This window comes from Tupaia chinensis, unplaced genomic scaffold (genome assembly GCF_000334495.1).
Source record: "Tupaia chinensis unplaced genomic scaffold, TupChi_1.0 Scaffold000247_1, whole genome shotgun sequence".
In the NCBI taxonomy this organism is placed as follows: domain Eukaryota; kingdom Metazoa; phylum Chordata; class Mammalia; order Scandentia; family Tupaiidae; genus Tupaia; species Tupaia belangeri.
The window spans coordinates 3132897-3157446 of NW_006159725.1; the positions used below are offsets into that span (position 1 = coordinate 3132897).

Sequence of the window (24550 nt, forward strand, 5' to 3'; positions counted from 1 at the left end):
CACCTGCAGGAGATCTTGTCTTGAATATTTAGGAAAGGAGGTGTGTCAGGGCCGGCAGGTGGCGTGGTACGAGTTCCACACAGCTGACTGTGGTTCGAGTCCCAGACCTGGCAGCTTGCCTTCTCACTTTCTCTCTCTCACTCTCTCCTCTGTCTCTCTCTGGTCAAATTAAAATAAATGAATGAATGACTAGCTAAAGTTCAATAAAATAATTCTTGAAAAAAAGGAAAGGAGGTGCGTCACTGTAGCTGACACCCTTAAATTCCCGGGCTTTTATCTGCACTCCCTCCCGTACTTCTTACCAGGGGAGGATTCTGCTCCCCTTACTGCGCATGCCCAGTATGGATTCTGATCCCCCAATCACGCACGCCCAGTGTGGACTGTGAAGGTGTCCATACCAGTTTATTGCCCTGGGTGGGAAGTGGGGTGTTGGCCAAGCATCCGGTGAGCTCCTGTGTGCATATGTGGGATAGCGGGAGGGGAGGATAAAGTAGATTCCCTCTCCTCTCTGGGCGCCGGGGCGTCTCGCTGTGGTCCCTGGTGTCAGTGGCCATGGGTCCGATGTCCCTTTTGGTGGCGTACTGGGACTCACTACTCATAATATCGCCTGACAGTGTAACCACAAACAGCTTGCGAGTGGCATTGTGAGGCTGAGACGAGCCAGAAGGTTTTGTGTCCGGGGGAAGAACCTTGGGTTACCACTGCAAGCCCGACTCCGAGGCAGGCAGAGCTCGGGGACGGTCCTGGCTCAGCGGCTCACTAGTCCTCCAACTCGCGTCACCGGGAAACGGCCACAGCCATGACTGCGGGCTGGCGTGGTTCCGAGAGCCAGGCGGGCGGCGAATACGAAATACCTCCTCCTGCCTGCTAATCATTCAGCACTACATGCCAGCAAATAGCCACTTTTGCTGAGGTCAAGAGAAAACCTGGTTCGAGTCCTAGATCTGGAGGCTGGAAAATCACACTGAGTACATGTGCACGTGTGCCCAAAATCCTGAGAAGAGACTGGAGAAGGGATTGCGGCGTGGCATCCAGCCTGGGGGTTGATCTCTCACTCTCTCTCTCTCTGGCAAGCATACGCACTTTGACAACAAAAAAGTTTAAAAAATAAATAAAACAAAGCCCTGAAATCCTCACACCTAGCCATTTCACTTGTCTACAGGATGAGAAGTAAAAGGCCTTAGTCACACTGGCTATTTATTTCCTGTTCCCTTCGCAGTCAGCGACGGGAAGCACGGCGTGCTGGCCGGTTCTCGCAGCGCGCCTGGGAGGCTGTCTGCCGACCAGCGCCTTCCCTTAGTGCAGCTCCATGAGAGAACCGAAGCGACCCACTTCGTCCTGAGTCCTGGACGTCATCAGAGTAAATCCTTCAGGGAAGTCTTTAACCTTCGTCTTTCACTCCCCTCGCAGTGGCCCTCCCAGAGCCGAACCTTTCACCTGCCTCACAGGGTCCGAGTCCTGCGCATTCCTAACCACCTGTGCTGAGTCCTTGCAGAGTCCAGGCTATAGAGACAGGAGCAGGGAGCAACCCCAGCCCCCTCCTACGGGCGGGCCTAGAAGATTGTATGGGCTTAAACCGCACAAAGTGAGCACGTGGACCCTGGCCGCTCCTCTCACCACCATCCCCAGCCCCCATTTTTTCCTTTAAAAACTCCTGCATCAACCTGAAACTTGGGAGACCGTCTTGGGAGTAGCCCGCCATCTTTCCAGATTGCCAGGCTCCCGAATAAAGCAACTTCCCTTCCCAGCTCTCTCCTCTCCAGTGACAAGGTGCCGCACTTGGGTGCTGGCCTCTGGTACCATCTGTAATTTTGACAGTCCTCTTTTGATCCTCCTAAGCATTTCACGAGGGACGGAGACCAGGCAGTGTTGACTAACATTGTACGAGAGAAACTGAGACAGCGAGGCTGTGGATTCATTCCACCTTTAAGTGTTGACTGAGCACCTTGCTCCCAGCAGGACAGCAAGGTCTCTGTTCTCACCATGTGGGGAGACAGTGACATATAAATAAACAAAATCAGTGTAGAGTTTGATAGATGCTAGTTAGGAGGTAAAGTGTGATAGGCTCTGGGAGGGCTGTGGGGCAGAGGGGACTGTCTGAGGTGGGGTGTTCGAAACAGGGTCCCTGAGCAGGTGGAAGTGGAACCCACAGAGACACTGAGAGGAGCTGGTCATGGCAAAGAACTAAGCAGGGGAGTTTTGGAGGAGAGCAGAGAGCTAGTCCCAGGGAGGGGACTAGCTGGCTGAGAGCAGAGAGGCCAGGAGGCAAAGCTGGTAAGCATGATGGGAGGACAGGACTTTCTTCTTTAACGAAATGTTAATGGCAGGCCAGCAGGTGGCGTGGTGGTTAAGGTACTGGACTCCCACATGGCAGACCACAGTTTGAGTCCAGGACCTGGAGGCTTGCTTTCTCACTTTCTCTCTCTCTTACTCAGGCATGCTTGCCCTATACTAAATTTTTAAATAATAATGAGCAAAATAAATAATTATTTTTAAAAAGAAAGACATTTTAATGAAAAGATCGTCATCACTGGGCGATGCTGGGGTTCTTCAGAGCACTGTTTGGAACACACCTTTGATCTAATCTCCTCATTACTGTTGAAGACACGAGGAGGGTCACTTACCTACCAAAAGCTGGCCCTTTGCTGATCGGTGGGACATGCCTCCGAACCACAGTTTCCTTCTGAAATCAGTTTTATTTTATCTCGGTTTTTGCCATAGGACACGTGTGCTCATCAGAGAAACAGACACAGACAGGGGAAGGGAGATCGGCCCTCGGGGGGATGGCCACACTGCAATCCCTTCTACTCTGTTCTCCTCTTGGGAATTTGGCTATGCACGCACATGTGTCCAGAGGGAATTTTTGAGTGATTTTTTTGAGTTGCCAGGTCCAGGACACAAATCTTGGTCCGCCATGTGCGAGTCCAACACCATTACCACCATGCCACCTGCTGGCCCCTTGAAGTCGGTACTTACCTGGTTGTTTTCAGAACAACCCACTTGATTAGATTAAATGAAGCTTCCCACTCCCGTGAAAGCCCAGGGTTACAGGGATGGGATTTCCAAGCGGAAGCTTAATTGTGCCTTCCCTTCCGGGGTCATAACCCTCTGTGGCTCCCTGGGAATGAGCTGTAGCCCCCGCCCCTGAAGTCTGCAGGTTTATGGGGGATCCTATACGAGCCGATGCTGGGCGCTCTGGGCACTGGACTTCACGCAAACCTCCCAGCCCTTCGCTGATGAGGAAACTGATTGCAAGAAGGAAGATGGGACAGGGCAAGGAGCGCCAGTGAGGTGCCGCCACAGCCAAGGTCTCCACGGACCCCGACCCTGTGGAGAGCTCAGGATCTGAAAGCTTGCCTTCCAAGCTGCTCCACCTTGAGGGCAGGGGACAGGACCTCCTGGTGTCCCGTGGAGAAGATGTGGCCTTGGGTAAGGAATGTGCTCAAGGGTCCACAGCTGCTAGGGACAGGGCTAGGTGACAAACTGGGTCTGTTTGCCGCCCACACCCACACTCATCCCAATAATCTTTGCTGCTCCTAGGAGACTTTTCTGAATCAGTCATTTCAAAAGCTGTGCTCTGCCTCTAGAGCCCCCTGGGTCACTTTGTAGATGCTTTACGACAGTGCTCAAAGAGTCCCAAGGTGTGGTTGGCTGAGGCCTCTGTTGGGAAAGACCGGCGAGTCCTCCTCCTACCCTGGCCACGGGGAATGCCATGACACTTCACGGGAGCCCCGAAAGGTCAAGAAGAAAGTTTAGGCCCCTCCTGTAATTGCAACAAAAACCCCAGTGGCTTCACACAAAAGGAAACCCCCTCTTTTTCTGACCTGTAGAGGAATCATCTTTCACCTACTAATGTATTTATTTATTTAGCAGAGGCTTTTGCCCTAGGGCACGTGCACTTGGCCAGAGAGAGAGAAATAGTGAGAGGGAAAGTAAGAAATCACCCTCCAGGGGGGATGGCCACGCCACAATCCCTTCTCTTCCATTCTCTTCCCAAGATCCTAGGCATGCACACCCATGTGCCTGGCACAATTTTCAGACCACTGGGTCTGGGACTCGAACCGGCGTTGACAATGTGGGAGTCTAGCGACATAACCACTATGTCATCTACTGGTCCTCACCTATTTAATAAATGTCTCCTTTTTTAGTTTTTGTCTCCCCTGCCAACCCAGGTTGACCATGGTGACAATGCCAGATAGAGAGGATATCTGTTTATTTTTCTATAATGTGCCCTCCCTTCGCCACCCTGACAGATGATGGATCCTGAAAAACGATGCGTGGACTTCACGCAGTGGGGACCGAATGACCAGCCAGCTGCAGCTGCAAGGCCTCTCACAGGACAGGCTCAGCAGACAGTTTCCACTAGGAAACAGACGTCACCCCCTGCCCTCCCTGCTCCGTCCTCATCTCCTCCCACCCCTGCTCAGCACCCATTATCCGCTGCCCTCCCCCGGCAGCACCCTGTGGGCTGCAGGCTGAGAGGTCCAGAGCCCGTAGGAGGGACGTGCAAACCACAAGAGTGTGCCGGCCCCACGCCTGCCCTGCAGCATTTCCCCCCAGACCATTCTTAATCTCTGCATCTCGCAGACTGTCGTGATATTCGTCAAGAGATTTGACCAGCTCAGTGTCACACCTGTGGGTGGATAAGGTACACTCATCATTGCTCACGGTACCATTTAAAGAAAGGGCGTCTTTCATGGCCGGGAACGATGATCTGTCGAACATCCTTTTAGACTTGAGAGCAGAGAGACGAGCATTTACATCAGAAACGGGAAGTCCATGCCCCCTTTCACTCACTCCCACATTGACTCCCTATCCCGAGGGCTGATGGGGTCTGGTTCCCTGGGAAACAGATTCAGTGAGGACGTTTATTAGAAAGGGCTCTATGTGACAAGAAGGAAGATGGGACAGGGCAAGGAGCGCCAGTGAGGTGCCGCCGCAGCCAAGGTCTCCACGGACCCCGACCCTGTGGAGAGCTCAGGATCGGAACGCTTGCCTTCCAAGCTGCTCCACCTTGAGGGCAGGGGACAGGACCTCCTGGTGTCCCGTGGAGAAGATGTGGCCTTGGGTGAGCTGGTTCTCTTCCAGTGAGGCCAGCTGCCAGAAGGGGAATCTGGGCGCCATGTCCTTCCTTCCCAATGCCTCAGTGTTGATGGGGACTCTGGGTGGCACACCAGACATACACCCCAAGTGCCAACTAAGGGCCAGCATTTAAATGATCCCTGCTCACCTTAAACCTCTTCTCTGAAATAGATTATTGTTAAAAGCAAACATGGGAACATACCAAATTCCCTTTATTTAAAGTTCTCCTACAACTGATTTCATTTACTAAGTGATGATTAAAAATTACACTAAGGGGAACCAGCAGGTGGCATGGAGATTAAGGCTCTGGATCCCAAATGATGAGTAGCGAGGTTCAAGTCCTGGACTTGGTGGCTTGAAAACTCATGCTAGGTGCATGTGCGTGCGTGCCCAAAATCTCAAGAGGAGATTGGAGGAGGGATTGTGGCATGGCCATGCCCTCACTAGAAGTGACTTCTCACTTTCTCTCTCCCACTCTCTCTGTCTGCCTAGCACACATGCACTAGAGCAAAAACATTTTAAAGAAAAAAAAAGGAAAGGAAAAGAAAAACTTTGAGAGAAATTACTCACCAGCCCATTTAGAGATGAAGGGAGAAAGGAAACAGTGGTTTAAAAAAAAGGCAAGCTATTCAGCAATAAAGAGGAATAAACTTGTCTGTTCTCTATAATCAAAACATCTCCTTACTTAGAGATTCCATTCAAGGCAGGGCTACATGCTGCATCATCTAAGTGCATATATTCAATTTGCAGAATAGCTATCGCCAAAGGTGTAAATACATGCACATTCTTTTTTCTTCTCTGTACCTCGGATGCCTACAACTCTTTTCCTGCTTATTCATTTCTCAGCAGATCGGAGGAACCGCTGTTAGTGATGTTTATGTCAATCAATTTTCTGCATATATCCAATTCTTATAAAGGTCAAAAGAAGAAGAAGAAGGGGGCCAGCAGGTAGTATAGTGGGTAAGACACTGGACTCCCATGTGGCCAACTGTGTTCGAGTCCTGGACCCGGTGCCTTGAAACATGCCAGGCGTGTGTGCGTACATGCCCCACATCCTGGGAAGACAATGGAAGAGAAGGTATTGCAGCGTGGCCATCCCCCAGGGGGTTGATTTCTCACTTTCTTTCTCTCTGTCTCTCTCTCTCTCTCTGTCCTTCTGGTAAACACACTTGCCCTATAAGAAAAATATTAAAAAAAAAAAAGAAGAAGAAGAAAATAGTTTTTCACTGGATTATGGGATGAATCACTTGGAAGGCTTTTTATAAGTACTGAAATCTGTGCCCAGCTAGCTCAGTAGGTAGAGCAGGAGACTCTTAAAAGTATGAAATCTTAGCTCTGTTTAGGATCACTAAAATCAAAATACCTGGGGGAGAGGAGTAGAGCGTCTATATTTTTCTAAGCCTTTCAGGTTATCTATTTATTTGTTTATTCATTCATTTATTTATTTTAATATTTTTGCCATAAGGCACATTCATTTGTGCTGAGAGACAGAGAGACAGTGAGAGGGAAAGTGAGAAATCACCCCCTGGGGGATGGCCTTGCCCCAATCCCTTCTCCTCCATTCTTCTGGGATTTGGGGCATGCATGCACACATGCCCAGCATGATTTTCAAGCTGCCAGGTCTGGGACTCAAACCATAGGCAACCAAGTGGGTATCTAGCACTTTAACCACCACCCTACCTGCTGACCCCACTTCAGGTTATCTTAATGAGCAGCTAGGGTTGAAAACCAGGGGCAGGGCCATCAGGTGGTGTGGTAGTTAAAGAGCTAGACTCCCACATGGCTGATTAGAGTCTGAGTCCTGGACCTAGCAGCTTGCTTTCTTGTTTTCCTTCTCTGTCTCTCTCTCTCTCTCTCTGTGTGTCTCTCTGTCTCTCTCTGGTGAGTACTTTTGCCCTGCAGAAAATTTTAAAATAATAATAATAATAAATAAATAATTCTTAAAAGAAAACTCAGCAGCTTAAAATAAAGTTTGTTTGTCTACCAAAAAAAAAAAAAAGAAGAATGGGGACCAGCAGTTGGCATAATGGCTATATTGCTGGACTCCCATGTGGTCTACCACTGTTAGAGTCCCGGACCCGGTGGCTTAAACTCACACCGAGTATGTGTGCATGCATGCCTAAGATCCCGAAAGGAGAATGGAGGAGAAGGGATTGCAGCGTGACCATCCCCCCTGGGGGGTGATTTCTTGCTTTCTGTCTCTCTGTCTCTGTCTTTCTGGTGAGCACACATGCCCTATAGCAAAAACTTCTCTAAAAAAATAAAAAAGAAAAATGAACTTTCAACATATGCTACACTATAGATGAATCTCAAAATTATTATACCAAGTGAAAGAAGCCAGACAAATATACACACACACACATACACACTGGATGATTCCATTCATATAAAACTCTAGAAAATAAAAACTAATCTATAGTGACAGAAAGCAGATCAGTGGTTGCTGAAGAGAAGATGTGGGCAGGGAAATGGAAGATTACAGCAAGCAAGAGGAAGCTTTGGGGAGTGATAGATATTGTCTTAGTCCACTTACACTGCTAGAGAAAAATGGCTTAGACTGGGTAATTTATAAACAACAAAATCTATTGCTCACAGTTCTGGAGGCTGGGAAGTCCAGGCCAAGTCACCAGCAGATTCAGTGTCTGGCGAGGCCTTTCCTCGCGGTGACCTCTTGCTTTGTTCTCACATAGTGGAAGGGCAAAGGCTAAGAAACTTTCTCAAGCCACTTTTGTAAGAGCACTCATTCTTGGCCCTCATTACCTCATCCCCTCACAAAGGTCCCACCTCTTAATACTATCACACTGAAGATAAAGTTTCAACATATGAATTTTGGAAGGCCACAAATATTGTAGATGTGTTCACTATTGTGACTGTAATAATGATGTCATGGGTGTATTCATATGTCAAAATGTATCATGTCACACACTTTAAGTGTATATGGTCAGTACATCTTGATAAAGATATTTTTTGAACAGCTGTACTAATTTATATTATAACTAATGGAATATCCATCTGTCTCCCTTCCTAGATTCTAAGCTCCCTGAAGCAGAGTTTGTTTCATATTTATCTATTGGGTCCTCAGGAAAGTCATGACACGTTCTTGCCTAGAAAAACACATCATGACTTTCCCAATGGCCTAACTTAAAGTGAGAAGTCCCATGATGACACTTTGACTTTTGTTTATTATAAAAGTGATTTTTTTAACTTCCTCGTGCATCCATCCATGTTAGATGATAATCTCAAGATCTGGAAAAATCTCCCAGCACTTGTATCCAGCCATGCTGCCCCATGAGGTCCCAACCACACTCTTGGAAGTAGCATTCTTACAGGCAGAAATGAGGGCTACGACTGGGTACTTCACACCCTCCACAGCAGGCTCGAGGAGCTGTTATGCCCAGTGTCCTGGAGCGTTATCAAGGGCATAGGAAGCCAGGTGCTAAAGAGAACCACCAGGCCAGCTGCGGTGCTGCAGCAGTAACCCAGCTCCCCACCATGGAGAAGCCACGTTGGAAGGTCCCAGGTTGGCATCCTGAGGTCTCCCTGTACATGTCAGGCAAGCATGCAGGCCTGTGACCTGGGGGCCTAGGACTGAGGGTGGGTCGTGGCATAAAGATCCTCCTGGCTTTGCTTGACCTGCTCTCTCTTTCTTTTTCTCTCAATAAATCAATAAAAACCTGTAAAAAAAAAATATGATACAATGCAAAAAAACTTTCCCTGCCTTATGATATCTGAAGAGCTTGTTAAGTATACAGGTGGTTCTAATTCCAGAGAGATTCTGACTTAGTCTACCTGGGGTGGACTCTCACCATCTGTACTTTTTAGCTAGAGGCCCAAGTTACTGATCTCATCATACAGTTTGACAAATACTGCACTATGCGATACACACTCCCTAAGACGGCCCTATTTTCTCTCCTCATTCTCTTTCTACTTGTTAAACTAGGTAAAATACTTGAAATACATTTCAGTGGGTAAAATTTTCCCTATTTAAACTATTAGTACATTTACAGAATACTAATATTAATTTTGATTAGAATCAATAAATAGATTTTTTTTTTTTAGATTTTTTTTGTCACAGGAACCATGTGCTCACTGGAGAGAGACAGAGAGAAACAGTGAGAAAGAAAATGAGAAATCATCCCCCAGGGGGATGGCCAAGCTGCAATCCTTTCTCCTCCATTCTCCTCCCAGGATTTTGGGTACACGCACACATGGGTGCCCAGTGTGATTTTCATGCCTCCAGGTCCAGGACTCAAATTGTAGTCAGCCATGTGGGAGTCCAGTGCCTTAACCACTTGTTGGGCTCTAGAATTTTCTTTACAGTTTTCCATACATCATAGACTGACCTCTCATTTCTAAACATAAGTCTTCTAGTATTTTTCTGTGTGTCCCTGGAAAAATAGAATAGTCTATCTCCGTTTGTCCAGTTAATGAGAAATAAATACCCAAATTGTTCATTTGGATATTGTCTCACCAAAAGATCACATTTCCCCCCAAAACGGATCATGTCTTAGAGCACATTCCAAATGACTGGATAGGGGGAGAGACGGACGGATGGACAGATGTGTGGGCAGATCGATATACAAATTTCCAAAATGAGTGAGTACATGAATGATTTCCTCCCTACTAGCCATTAGAAATTGTTGCCAGAGTTACACGTAGAAAGTACTCACCAGAGCTGATTAAAAATCATTTAAGTAAAAGACAATAAACTAGAAAAGTCAAACTAAGGATGACGTCACTCCAGGGACATTTTAATTTCTCTCTTATCCTTCCTCCCCCTGAAAGCGTTGCCCTTGGTCGACTTCCCAGTACGACCCACTTGTGGTGAGAACAATTTCTGTCACCAATACCTACATCACTCACACCTTTCCACGATCAAGATGACACGTGTGGTCCCCGAAATGTTCCACCGGGAGGTGTTTTGGGGGCAGCTGCCTAAAAGGGGGCTCCCAGAGCAGATGGAGGAGTCAACACATACAAGGCCACAGAGTTGTCACCTCTCCTGCTTCAAACGAATCTGCAGGACCCCATTGATCTCAGCGTCTACAGGAAGTCGACAGCAGCTCACAGCAGCCCAGCACAGTATGTGGTGGGGCCTTTGCAGCCTGCTGACCTGGCTCCCCGTACAAGGTAAGGACTTAGACCGATCGAAGGTGTCTTTACTTTTCTCCGTTGACCTGATGTTTTCCCAAATTGGCCTATCAGTCAATCAGCTCGATTCACAAGAACCTACTGTGGGAGACAGCCCAGGTACCTTCTCGGCTGATACTTTTCGAGCCACGCCCCGATCGCACATTTGAAAGATGTCACTGCATTTATTTCATCTCTCATTCATGGCCAAAAGGTGTAGAATAGATCCCCACTCTGTGACTCTGTGGGTCTATGTGATGACAAAACGGAACAAGCTCATCAGGTTCTCTTAAAGGTAAAACAATGGAAAGAGCACCAGCTTGGGATGTGAAAACTTTCATGCTTTGGAATTCTCAGTCAAGTAGTTTAAATGCTCTGAAACTCAGTTTCCGCCTCTTGCAATGAAGATGATAATATTTACTCTACCGAATTCCCTGGATTGCTGTAAGGATCAAATGGAAAATGTGAAGGCACTTTGAAAGTACTAAAATGCTATATGACTCTTATTTAGTTCAGAGATTGTAATGAGCCCAGTGAAAACTGTGTGTATTTTTTAAATAATGGCTTATTTAATTGTATTTATCATTATTGTTTTTGTTTTGTTTTGTTTTGTTTTTAATGTGATCAGAGAGAGAGAGAGAGAGAGAGAAAGGGAAAGTGAGAAAACAAACTAGCAGGTCCAGGACTTGAACCACAGTCCACCATGTGGGACTCCAGCACCCTAACCACCACGCCACCCACCAGCCTCAACTGTGCTTATTTTGAAAGAATCGGTTATACTTTACATTTTATTAAAATCTCTTAAAAAAAAAAAAAAGAAAAATAATTGTTTTCATAATAGAGAGAACATGCATAAGAGAGAGAGAGAACTTCAATATGCTCTCATCACGCTGCAATCCCTTTCCTTGGCCTTGAAGCTTGTTGGCATCTTGGGTGACCATGCATACTCCTCATGTGGTTTTAGTCCAGCCCAGAGATCTGAACTCAGGGTCAGCCACGTGGCTTCCAGCTCTGCAGTTCACTTTGCCAGCCGCTGCACCACCTGGCTGGGCCTACTATAATGTTCCAATTTGGGTTTTGAATGCCTAATTCTGTTGCAGCATTATGAAAATAAAAGAAAGACCCACTTATCTTTCCAGGTCAGGTCAAATAATCCCTACCCGAAAGTGGGAGCTGAGGTGTAGAAAATGACTCCCGGTGTCTCTGAGTCTCCGATTGCAACTTGTATCAGACTCACACAAAAGAAACCACTCAGAAATTCCCTGCTTGCTTCCAAATATTGAGTCTGTAATTCTGCCTGATGAAACATACCTATCCTTCTGAATCTGCATTCACTGTAGAACACATCTGAAGGACGCTATGTATTTGAAAGAACTAGATTTCCTCTTATACATAATACTTCAATTTTCTATTTTATTCACTTCAATTAGTGCCTTTTTTTTTTGTTCCTGTACCCTGAGGCACTTAACAATCCAATCTTGGTAATGAAGAATATGAGTTTTTTCTGTAAATGACTTAAAGAATAGCTAATATACTCAGAAAGAGTACATTTGGACAGCTAAAACTAGAATGATTTTAATTATTCCAAAGTTTAAAGTCTTTAAGTGACCTTAATTTTCTTGAGCTTCAAGTTATTGCCTCCTAAAAAAAAAAAAACTCATAAAAATAAGTTTTTTACAGAAAAATAAAATGTTTTAGGTTGAACCTAAAACAAGTCTGCTAGAATATAAATTATTCAAGTACTTCTTACATTGAAAAGAAAAATATTTATTTGCCATGCCTGGTGCTGGGTGCTTTGTGCTAATTACATGTTTTTAAAGTTAGTTTGTTTATTGGATGGGGCCAGCAGGTGTGTGGTGGTTAAGGCACTGGACTCCCGCACGGCTGACCACAGTTCGAGTCGCAGAACTGGTAGTCAGAAACTCACACTGGGCGTGTGTGCGTGCTTGCCCAAAATCCCAGGAGGAGAATGGAGTAGAAGGGACTGCAGCACAGTCAACACCAGAGGGTGGTGATTTCTCACTTTCCCTCTCTCTTTCTCTCTTTGTCTCTCACTAGCAAGTATGTGCACCCTATGGCAAAAACCTTAAAAAAAAAAAAAAAAGAAAGTTTATTTATTTCTTTCATAAAGAAAAAAGAGAGAGAGAGAGAGAGAGACCGAGAGACAGTACTGGCCGGGTCTCAACGCTGCCATCTCCCTCCAGGGTCAGCCAGTCCTGACACTGTGTACACACATGCCCAGAGTACTCAGGGAATCCGGGACCTCCCCACGTGGCATGGCTTGGCATTGCATTTTACCGCCGAGCCACCACCCAGCCTTCATGTGAGTTACATGTGATCCCAGCAGAAATACTGAACTAGGGCCAGCAGGCGGTAGGGTGGCTAAGGCGATGGACTCCCACATGGCCGACTGCTGTTCGAGTCCCAGACCTAGCTGCTTGTTTTCTCACTTTTCCTCTCTCCCTCTCTCTATGTCTCTCTCTGGTGAGAGCACATGCCATATAGAAAATTCTTAAGTAATAATAGGGACTGGCAGGTGGTATGGTGGTTAGGTGCTGGACTTCCACATGGCTGACCATGGTTTGAGTCCTGGGCCTGTGGCTTGCTTTCTCACTTTCCTTCTCTCTCTCTCTCTGGTCAAATTAAAAATGAATTAGTTAATTCATTTAATTAAATAAATACTATTTTAAAAATATAAGAAAAATAATGATAAATAAAATTAAATAAATAATTCTAAAAATATTGCTGAGCTAGGTATTTATATTCTCAACTTACAGATGAGAAAACTGAAGTTAAAAGACATTAGAGGGACCTGCAGATGGTGTCATGGTTATGTTGTTGTACTCCCACATAGTTAACTATGGTTCAATTCCTGGACTGAGTGGCTTTAAACTCACACCAGGCACATGTGCATGCATGCCCAAAAGTAGAGAACAGAGAAGGGATTGTGACATGGCCATCCCCCCAAGGGATGATTTCTTGCTTTCTGTCTTTCTGTCTCTGTCTCTCCGGCAAGTGCATGTGCCCTATAGCAAAAATCTCTCTCTAAAAAAAGTTAATACCCTGCCCAAGTCATCACAGCCAGCATAGGCCAACATAGTCTATGGAACTCATGGTATCTCATGCAACTTTTCATTAATGTGTGTACTGGGTTCTGATGGAAAATGTGTTTCTTAATGTGGATCAGAAGTCTGAAGGCCACTGACTTATACAATGTAGGCGATCCAATAGTGGAAAACCCCAATATGAAAATGTCTACGAGGCCATGTGGAAGCCATGTAAGCCCAACCCACCTGAGCAGAGCCCGCCGGCCCTGACCTCAACCTGCCCAAGCTCTCACCAGGGGCCCAGTAGGGAAGGAGCTGACCATGGAGCTTCATCAGCAAGAGAGCAGCAAACCACCAGCTCATTCATGTTGGCAAAGCCGTCTATTCATTTGCTGATTTTAGCGAATTATATTATAGGCAGATCACTCTGCCTACGTCTCTATGCATGGCTGCCAAAAACTTACAGACAAAACATTAAAAACCTCCCATAATAATGCATCCTGCTTTTTTTTTTTTTTTTTTTTTGAGAGAGAAAAGTTTTTGCTATAGGGTGTGTGTGCTTACTAGAAAGACAGAGAGAGATAGAGAGATAGAAAGCAAGAAATCACCCCCCCGGAGGGATGGCCACACCGCAATCCCTTCTCCTCCATTCTCCTCTCAGGATCTTGCGCACAGACGCACACACGCCTGTTGTGAGTTTAAGCCACTGGGTCCGGGACTCGAACCGCGGTCTACTACATGGGAGTTCAGGGACATAGCCATTACGCTAACTGCTGGTCCCCCAGCCTGCCCTTTTTCACAGTAACTCCTGGAAGAATTGGTCTCTAGAATGAATAAAATAATAAAGACGTTTTTAAAATTCCTCCTATTTCCCCACCTTGTGGACAAAGAAAATGTCAAGCTCACCAAATTTCGAACCCTCTACTCTGGCTGCTTAGTGCAGGATAAGGTGTGAGAAACATAAAGGAAAATGAACTCGAGGAGTCCCTTTGATTTTTCACTTAGCCAGGAAAACGTCACATGTCTGGGGACACACTGTTGAGACAGCTCCTGTGAAGCTCTTCCGGAAATCATTTGATTTCGACAAGCCTGATTTGTTTGCACACCTGTAATTTTCTCTGTTGGTTCTAACAAAAACTCGTTTTTGTAATGATCCGAATTGAAGCAGTTCTGCTTAGTGACTTATTGCAGGGGTGTGAATGGGGACCCTCCGGTTCTGTTAGCTCCTCGTGTGTTTCTGGCTCTAATGTGGCTCCAGTCTTTATTATTGGAGATGACAATTACAGAGCCAAGGTAGCATCCTACTCAATATGTACCCCTAGGGGACTAGCAGATAGTGTAATGGTTACGTAGGCTAGACTTCCCATGTAGCGATCGTGGTTCGAGTCCCAGAGCCAGTGGCTTGGACTCACACCGAGCATATGTGTATGTGTGTGTGTGTGTGTGTGTGTGTGTGTGTGTGTGCCAAAAATCCCAAGAGGACAATGGAGGAGAAGGAATTGTGGCATGGCCATCCTCCCTCCCCCCCCCCCAAGAGGGCAATGATTTCTCGCTTTCTGTCTCTCTGTTTCTCTCTGTCTCTCCAGCAAGCGCACACAGCCTAGAGCAAAAATCTCTCTTAATAAATACATAAATACCCTAAATATTGGGTATCGGAAAAGTCACGATGCATTTTTTGCATAGAAAAATACATCTTAACTTTTCTCATGACCCAGTGCATTTATTCAGGTTTATCCATTAATTCATTTGATATCTAAAATCTTACTTGGTGTTAGGCTCTGGCAATATAAAACGAATGACTGGTAAACAACTTTTCCATGAAAGATTGTCATAGCTCTATAGAGACACACCTGCAACCCGGTAATTACAAATACTGTGCCAAGCGCTATGATAGGAGTATAATCAAAGCTTTTGGAATCCAGGGGAGAGAGTTACACCATTGTAAAAAGGAAGCAGGCTTTACAAAGCCTGTTTATGAAGTGGTAGAATGTGAATGGAGTATTGAAATTAGACAAAAGCATAGTAACTTCTGGAGCCCGGAACCTTCTGGAAACAGCACTTGACATTTGCATAGAATATCTGGAAGGAAGCTTCAGCAAATGACCTTGGAAGAGAAGACGGGAGTCAAGCTGCCTGGGATTCAGGGCTGACTGCTACAGACAACGGAGCCATAGCAAACGCTGCAGTAAAGGAAGAGACATGATCAGACTGATGGTTTTGATGGAACTTGACAAGCAGGTGAGGATGATAAATTAAGGGAGGATGGTCAACCAGTGGCTAAGGGAGTTGGCTCCCACATGACTGACTGCAATCCACATCCCAGCCCAAGAGCTTGAAAAACACACTGGGCACCTGTGCTCATGGCCCCACTTCCAATGGGATGAAGAAGAGGAGAAGGGACTGCGATGTGACCACGCCCCATCGAGAGTGCTTTCTTCCTCTGTCTCTGTGTCTCTGCCTCTCTCTAATGAGCATGCATGCCCTCTGGCAATTAAAAAAATGAGAAAGAAGAGAGATTAGAAAGAAACTTGGGCAGTGGTCCAGGCAAGAAAGGATAGAACATTCAGCTAAAGCAGGGATAGTAGTGACTAAAGAGGAATAAATCGATTAAAGAGATGTTTGGAGACAGAGGGTTCTTGGCTACCTCTAATGCCTGCACAGTGACTGGTGGTCCATCCATGTCAGGTGTGAGTGGGGCAGAGAGAACACTAGAGATAGGGGTTTCTATCAGGCTTGTCACATTTGGGGTTCCTGTAGAGCAGACTTGCTCTGCTTTTGATTTAAATGTTCTCTATGCAATAATTGGACAGTTAAGGCAAGAAAAAGAAAACATTTTCTTTGCCCAGTCTATCGTGATCATCTACAGTGGAGGTAAATGTGACACATAGCCTTTTTTTTTTTTTTTTTTTTTTTGCCATGGGGTGTGTGAGCTCACTGGAGAGAGACAGAGAGGGACAGAGAGAGGGAAAGTGAGAAATCACCCCCTGGGAGGATCACATCCATTCTCCTGGGATTTTTGGCCACACACGCTCATGCGCCAGAGTCACCGGATCTGGGACTCAAACTATGGTTGGCCATGTGGAAGTCCAGCGCCTTAGCCACCATGCCACCTACTAGCCCCCAACACACGATTCTTAAGAGCCTCACTGGTCTTATGTCTGAGCTTTGATAGGTGGTTGTGACTCCTGCTTGCCCTTTTGCTTGAGAGTTGGTCATTATGCTGGGGCTTGAAGTCCTCACTGATCAGACAGCTCAGGGACTAGGGTGGCAGTGATGAGGGCCTTTCCATATAGAGACCAGCCACCGTCTGAAGCTCCAGGTTCAACCGGAGGTCTCATAGCACTTGGCCAGGCATGGAAGCGTGAATCCAGTCACCGAGGCAAGGATCGAGCCCGGTAGTCAGTAAACCGCCTCCCAGTGAGAAGAGGTGACCTCGTAGAGACGTGACCACGCCCCGTCAGGTTCTCCATTCCCAGCCTGTGTGGAGTCACGTGAGGCTCACCCGGGAAGAACTAGGTCGCTGCCTCATGGCACTTGGGGTCTATGCAAGAAAGGCTGAGAGCAAGTGGGGACACGCGTGTCCTTAGCGCCTCCAGGGAGGAAATGGTGAGCGAAAAGGAAACCTCGCAGCCCAGCCCCTGACACCAGAGGAGAAAGTCTGACTCCATGCTTGGAGAAAGAAAATGAAAACTACAAGTTCCAATTTTTTTGTTATTTTTAATGGCAATGACAGGGTCACGGGGAACTGTGTCCTGGAGGATGCTCCTTCGGCACTCAGGGACGGTGTCCTCGTCGCCCACCCTTTCATGGGACCTGGACACATGGGACAGGGTTTTTAAGCTCTGCAGTGGGAGCAAAGCTGGGTGAGTCTGCGGCTTCTCACTAGGACGGTTCTTTCTTTCCACAACGACTTCCTGTTTCTAAATCAGACACGGCATCTACATGATAGTATTGCAAGATAAATGGGCCGGTAAAGCCAACAGCAAGGCTCGCAGCAAAGAGGAGAGGAAACAGCTAGGGCTCAGTGCCTCGGACTCAGCCCCGTCTTTGAGGCTGGCAGTGAAAGCGTGGTCATCTGGCCAGGCGCCGGGGGTGCACCTCCAGCAGCAAGGGCGGACGCTAACCGGGAGCGCCGTCTCAGCGCTAAAGGCCATATCACGTGTCTTTGGGGTTTTTAAGATGTTGTGAGAATTAAATGACGCCTTTTTGTTCTTTTCCTTTTTAAAGAAATGTTTGCAATAGGGTGCATCCACTCACCAGAAAGACCGAGAGAGACCAAGAGACAGAAAGTGAATCACCCCCTGTGGGGACAGTCATGCCATCATCCCTCCTCCTCCATTCTCCCCTTGGGATTTTGGACCTGCACACACATGTGCCAGGCATGAGTTTCAAGCCACCTGGTCTGGGACTCGAACCATGGTCAGCCACATGAGAGTCCAGCACCTTAACCACTATGCCACGTACTGGCCCCAAATGACACTCCTTAACTCAGAAGCATGCACCCTGAGAAAAAGACAAATGATCGATACATCTTTACGATGGGAGACATTTCTTCATAGACAGGCTGCGGGTAAACGTGACAGCCCCAGGTCTGTCCTTGTCCTTGCAATGTAGGGGGCTGACTGGGAGGAGAACCAGGGATAGTGAGAGAAGCAGCAGGGGCCGCTCAGGAGGAGATAAAGGCAGATGGCTCTCTGGAGAACCGAACAACTTGTGTTTTGGATTGTTTTGGGGTGGGGGTGGCGAGAGATTTTTGTCATAAGGTACATGTGCTCACTGGAGAGACAGAGAGAGAGACAGAAGCTAGAAATTATCCCACCCCACCCCCTGCCCCACGGGATGGCCATGCTACAGTCCCTTCATTCTCCTCTTGGGATCTTGGGCACACACGTGCACTTGGCATGAAAACTTGCTGTTTGAAGACACAGAGTGATCAGGTCACGGCGTGTTGGCTCAGGCTACGTGAAGGTCTCTGTAAGCCTGACAAAGAGTAGCTTCAGTGCACCAGGGATTCGAACCTCTGATCAAAACAAGAAGAGTGGAATGAACAGAGTGGGTCACTACCTACTGAAAAGAACTTTACAATTAAAGAGAGGGACCCGGGCAGTAACTGGAGGGGAAGATGACATTATGTTTTGCTTTTGCTTTTTCTTTGTTAACTGACAAAGGGCACATGTGCTCCCCAAGAGAGAGAGAAAGCACCCCTCACTGGGGCGTGCTCACATCGCAATCCTTTCTCCCATTTATCTCTTCCCCTCAGGATTTTGGGCACACATGCACACATACCCAGCGTCTTTTTCAAGCCACTGGGTTAGGATTCAAATCATGATCGTCCTTGTGGGACCTGGCTCGCCATGCACAGCAGTTCGCCCCTGTACTATGGGGCCAACACCGTTGTTGCTTTCTAAAAAAGATTTTTATCATGATTATCATTCTTTTTCATTTGCTATAGGGAACATGCATTCACCAGAGAGAGGCAGAGAAAGGGAAAGGACTCACACTGTGGTCTGCCATGTGGGAACCCCACACCTTAACCACTGCGCTACCTGCTGGTCCCTCAAACTTGCTTTTTAAAGCTAGAATCAGTTCAGCTCTTCGATAACTGCTACCTCCCGGTCATAGTCGCCTGGATGCCAGCCGAGGTTCTTCACGTGTTACCTAACCGTTTTAACAACTCCGTGAGATAAGCTCTACAGTAATTGTTCCATTTTACAGTTAGAAAACCGAGACCCATGACGTCCAAATGTAGCCTTTAGTGGAGGTGGTCCAAATCCCAGTCCAGGCCATGAGGCCCATGGACGTGTTTCAACCCTTGTACCACAGCGCCACCCGTGGTCGGACACAGGAATGCACAGAGCTCCTCCCAGACAAGCTCAGATGGTCCCTGGCCTGGGGACAGATGGCAGATCAGAGAATCAAGAGCCAAACATATTCTCAGAAAACTTGAACCCTCTGTCCAAATGTGGCTGTTACAGAAGAACATGAACCCATGCTTTGGTTCTGGAGTGAAATGTATCAATGGGTTGAGATGAGAGACACGGGACATGACCCCCAGGCTTCTGAAAAAGACTTGGGTATTTGGGGTGACTGCTGACTCGAGGTGACTAGTGAGGTGTTCAAGCTCAAAAATAAACACTGGGCTTCTTTTATTTATTTATCTTTTAGTGGTTTTTGCTATAGGGCGCCATGTGCTCGCCAGAGAGACAAAAAGCAAAAAATCACTGCCAGGGAGGATGGCCACGCCGCAGTCCCTTCTTCTCCATTCTCCTCTCAGGATTTTGGGCATACACACGTGCACACACACACACACACGCCAGGTGTGAGATTCAACCGGATCCAGGACTCAAACCACAGTTGGGCACGTGGGAGTCCAATGCTGGCCCCTTGGCCTATTTTTTTAAAAGGAAGTTACCAGGAACCATGTTAAGACAAGTGAAATGGTATTGAAATTAAAAGCCTATCCTTTTTATTTAATTAATTTTTTTAACTAATTATTTATTTTATTTATTTATTTATTCGTTCATTTATTTCTTAATTTGACCAGAGAGAGACAAGAGGGTGAGAGTGAGAGAGAAAGGAAGTGAGAATGCAAGCCACCACATTCAGGACTCGAACCCTGGTCTGCCATGTGGGAGTGTCCAGCGCCTTAACCACCATGCCACCTGCTGGTCCCAAGGCCTATCCTTTTTAATCATCTGCCCATGCTATGGAGGGGACAGTGGGCTTATCTCCTTATTCAGGGAACGGAAAGAACAGAGCCCAAATAAGTTATAGGAAAGACCAGTTTCAGCTCCTCTATGGCCCCCTACCAGTCCCAGGAGCTGGACACATTGGCACAGTAGAGTATCTTTCTAGGGAGATCTTTGAAAGTAAGGTGGATCCTTGGGGGCAGCAGGTGGCATGGTGGTTGAGGCACTAGACTCTAACATGGCCAACGGCAGTTTGAGTCCCAGACCTGGCAACTTGCTTCCTCACGTTCTCTGTCTCTCCCTCTCTGTCTCTCTCTGGTGAGTGCGCATGCCCTCTAACAAGTTAAAAAAGAAGAGTAATGATAAATTTTAAAATAAAATAAATAATTATCATCCAGTTTCATGTGGTCCTTTCAGAAGCAGAATGTCGGCTCCAACCCTCTGAGGAGCATCCATGGGGCTCTGGAATTTTAATTATTTATTGCCCTACACCTGTGTTCTTAGGGCACACAGTGATCTGAGCACCAGAGCCGAAAGGGTTGGAAGAATTGACATGTGGGCCCACCTCCGGAGATTCTGGTTCAACTAGCGATGAGGTCAGCCTGGGCAGCAGGGCTCAAAGTCTCCCCGGGTATCTAACGTACTGTCAATGTTTTTCTTGGAAGTTTTTGCCTTAGGGCTTGTGTACTCTCTGGGGAGAGAGACGGAGACAGAAAGAGGGAAAGTAAGAAATCATCCCCTGGGGGAGATGGCCACTCCACAACCCCTTCTCCATTCTTCTCCTGAGATCTTAGGCACGCACACACACGTACCCAGCATGAGTTTCAAGCCACTGGGTCTAGGACTCGAACTACGGTCGCCTATGTGGGAGTCCAGCAATGTAACCATTACACCAACTGCTGGCCCCTCTACTGCCAAATTTGAGGACCACTGTTTTCCCAACCTACCTAGTACGGATGTCAAGAGGACTCAAAATCAGGGACTAACTGCCTTCCTGAATCATTATCCACAACAAAAATCCCTAGAAGAGATTTCACTGTCCTCTCAAGGCATCTCTATTAATATTATCTTTTTTACTCAGTCATGAGTTGATTTTGTAGATGAGAATATTTTCAAATGACCAAACCTTCAGTGGAATTCTGGCCTCATGCCGCAATGCTTTTCTGACAACACGAAGCTGCCTTTATGGCCTCTCTGCTACTCCTGACAGTTTGGGGTGATGGTGTGGGGATTTTTCGTAAGCAAACTGTTTTCCCATGAAAGTCAGTATGAGTACAATGCAATAATTTTGATTATTACTGCTGGGGACTGTGTTGAAATTAATGACCTGAGAATATAACAAACAAAAAAAGTGGTTTTTTAAATCAATCCCCAGAGCTCTCCAAAGCACTTTTTCTATTATCTGAAATGTATCACAAGGAATAAAACTCCCTTCTTGTTTCTTTTTCTTTTTCTTTCCTTTTTCTTTTTTTAAGATTTAAGATGACAATTAAAACTTACTACATTTTTTTTTTTTTTTTGGAGAGGTTTTTGCTATCGGGCATGTGTGCTCGCCAGAAAGACAGAAAGAGACAGAGAGACAGAAAGTGAGAAATCACCCCCCGGGGAGATGGCCATGCCACAATCCCTTCTCCTCCATTCTCCGCTCAAGATCTTGGGCATGCATGCACATGCACCCACCATGAGTTTTAAGCTGCCAGGTCTAGGGCTTAAACCATGGTTGCCTACGTGGGAGTCCAGCGACATAGCCATTACACTAACTGCTGATCCCAAAACTTACTATATTTATTTATCATTTAAAACTTCCTGGTATTCTCCTGTTTGAGAAAGAGTTTTTTTTCATTCATAAGAATTGTCTTATCCTCAGGGAGAAAAAAAATCATTAGAAATGTTTAGAGCTAAGGAGTGGCAGCCTGTGGGCATGGTGGTTAGGGCGGCTGGATCCCACATGGCCAGTCTCAGGGTTTGAATCTGGACCCGGTGGCTTCAGAAACACACCAGGGTGTATTTGTGCCCAAAAGTTCAAAAGGATGGAGAGATGGAAAAGTGACTGTGGTGTGACCATTCCCCGTGAGGCGTGCTTTCTCATTCCTACCCCCTCACTAGCAAGTGCATGTCCCCTTTGGCGAATTTATTTTTATTTATTTTCTTTATTTTTTCACATTTAATCACTATCTATCATTATGACATTGCAAATGAATTTTCTCAGCATGAACCCTATATGTTAGTCCAGTCAAAGAAATTACCACGCACACTGTCATCAACAGATCACTTTCCCTTCTCTTGTCCATTGAATGTTTTTCTTTTTTTTTTCCCCCCAGACTCCTCTCCCCACACCATTTTCCACCCTCCTCCCACACTGTCTCTGGTATGTACAGTTGCTTTCCATGCTGTTATGCGTTCCAGTCTTTCAGGATCTGCCATAGAGTGCAGATATTCAGTAGACAGTAAGTGGGGACATACAATGCCTCTCTTTCGTAGCTTGGCTTGCTTCACTTACCATTAAATCTCCCATATTTGTCCACTTTCTATCAAATGCCAGAGTCTCATTGTTTCTTATGGCTGAGTCATATTCCGTAGCCTATATGCGTCACACTTTTTCAATCTATTCATCTGTCCTTGGACCTTTGGGTTGATTCCACGTCTTAGCAATTGTGAATACTGTTGCAATAGACATGGATGTGCGAGAGCTCTTCTGTTGGTGGAAATGTAAATTAGTACAGCCTTCTGGTGAGTTTAAAAACAAGAAAGGAAGGAAGGAAATAAGGAAGGGAGGAAGAGAGGGGAAGAGGAAGGAAGGAAGGAGAGTGTGACAAAGGAGCAGTAAAGCCCCACTTATTTTTCCATCATTTTCTGGAGGGATAAGTTTGCAGCTGCTAAGAGCCAGTTGTGTTTCATTACCTGAAGTTGGGATTTGGAGACATCAGACTCAGGTTTGCTGGAGAAAGCAAACCTGCTGTGGAGTGTTAAATCAAAGAGCGCGCCCTCCCGCAGGCGTGTCCCTCCCACAGGTGTGCCCCAGTGGGGCTCAGCAGCCGCCTTGAAGGGGACCTCCATAGTTCACGAGGGCCCCACAGGCTGCCACGTGCTTTCCTAGACTCCTCGACACACAACTACTTGCAGGTCCAAGTCGCCTGTTCCGTAAACCGAGGTCAGACAGGCTGAGTGTCCGGGGTCTCAGGGCTCGGATGGGATGACACAGAGAAGCCAGCAGGGACAAGCACGGCTCGTCCCTAGTTTGGATCCCAACTCCATGACCTCTGACATTCGAGCCCCTCATTCCTTTACTATAAAGTGTGCGAAGCACTCCTCTCTTTCCCGGGTTAGTGTGAGTACTAGATGAAATATAGGGGGTGTGGCCGGGGGCGCATGGCAGAGCAGGTGCTGGTGACCACTGAATGTCACCTTTCCCCTTCTTCTGTTCAAACCTCTCCCTTTCATTCAGACCTGCCTCCAATGTCCACAGCAGCATGAGGTTTTTGCTTGGTTTTTATTTCAAGTTTACTTATTTATTTATCACCTCATGAATGAGACACAGAGAGACCCACGGCAACCCAGCAGGCCCTGGTCCGCCCCAGCCTCAGCTGGCTTGGGTCACAGGCACACCCCTGCCTAGACACCCGAGAGACCTCCGGATACAAACCTGGGACCTTCGCATGTGGCTCAACTTTGCACTGTCGGGTTTTTCCCTGTGGTGCCACTGTGTGGCCCCTGTGTGAGGGGGATTTGCTTATGCTTAGATTTCTAGAAGAAATATGTAATAAATGATCACATGTATGAGCAAGATTAGGAGAGACGCGATCCCAGTGCAGACCACCTGCCTGACCGCCCCCATTCTCTCCCCAGAGGCCCTTCTGGCTACCCACACGGAAAAGGTCACCGTCACCGTGGAAGAAGGCCAGACGCTCACCCTGACCTGCACTGCTGCTCCGACCCCGACCAGGGCCACCTCCCTGCAGTGGCTAGCACCTTCCGGTTTCACCATGTTTTTAAATGACCGCCCTGGTAAGAGAAAGAAAGAAAAAAATCCTCCAGACCTCAGCCTGGGGGGGTTTCCAGCCTGACAAGTTTGGGTGCCAGGATGCCTGTGTGAGTCACCGAGGGTGGGCTCAGCCCACTGCATGACACCTACAGCCCTTGTTCACACCAGGCTCCCTTCTGGGGGGCAGGAAGTCTGAAATGGAAACCCCACCAGAGTGGGTGCTCAGGGGGCGCTGACTACAGAGTGCCTTTCCATGTCCCACCCCACCCCACAGCATATTTGACTCTAGGTGACTCGAACAACCACAGCTGAGTGACAGGCCAGCAGCAGACACCCTGGGGACCTCTGTTCTCGGCCCCTACCGGCTGGCTAGCTCCGTCTCCTTCTAAGCAACCTGAGGTCACTTGTCAAGTAGGCGCAGGGGTCTTCAGAAGTTCACGATGGGAAATGCGTGGTACGGGAACACTAGGCCTGGGTTTCGTGATTGCTTGCACCAAAATTATCTTTTTAAAAAATTCCATTTTCTATGAACTTTTGGAATTCCTGCATATGACTCTGGAGAGGAGGGCAAGCAGCCCTCTCCGCGCGCGCGCACACACACACACACACACACACACACA

The 24550-nt window shown here is 47.0% G+C and overlaps 1 protein-coding gene across 1 annotated transcript in view; it reads left to right on the top strand.

The window, feature by feature from the left end:
- Window positions 1–10046: 10046 nt before the first annotated feature.
- CRTAM (cytotoxic and regulatory T cell molecule) overlaps window positions 10047–24550 on the top strand; it is a 47507-nt gene continuing 33003 nt past the window's right edge. Inside the window, exons 1-2 of the mRNA XM_014587917.2 lie at window positions 10047–10212; window positions 23795–23953. Coding sequence (XP_014443403.1) covers window positions 10167–10212; window positions 23795–23953 — 205 coding nt within the window. The 5' untranslated portion in view covers window positions 10047–10166. The remainder of the gene's footprint in view (window positions 10213–23794; window positions 23954–24550) is intronic.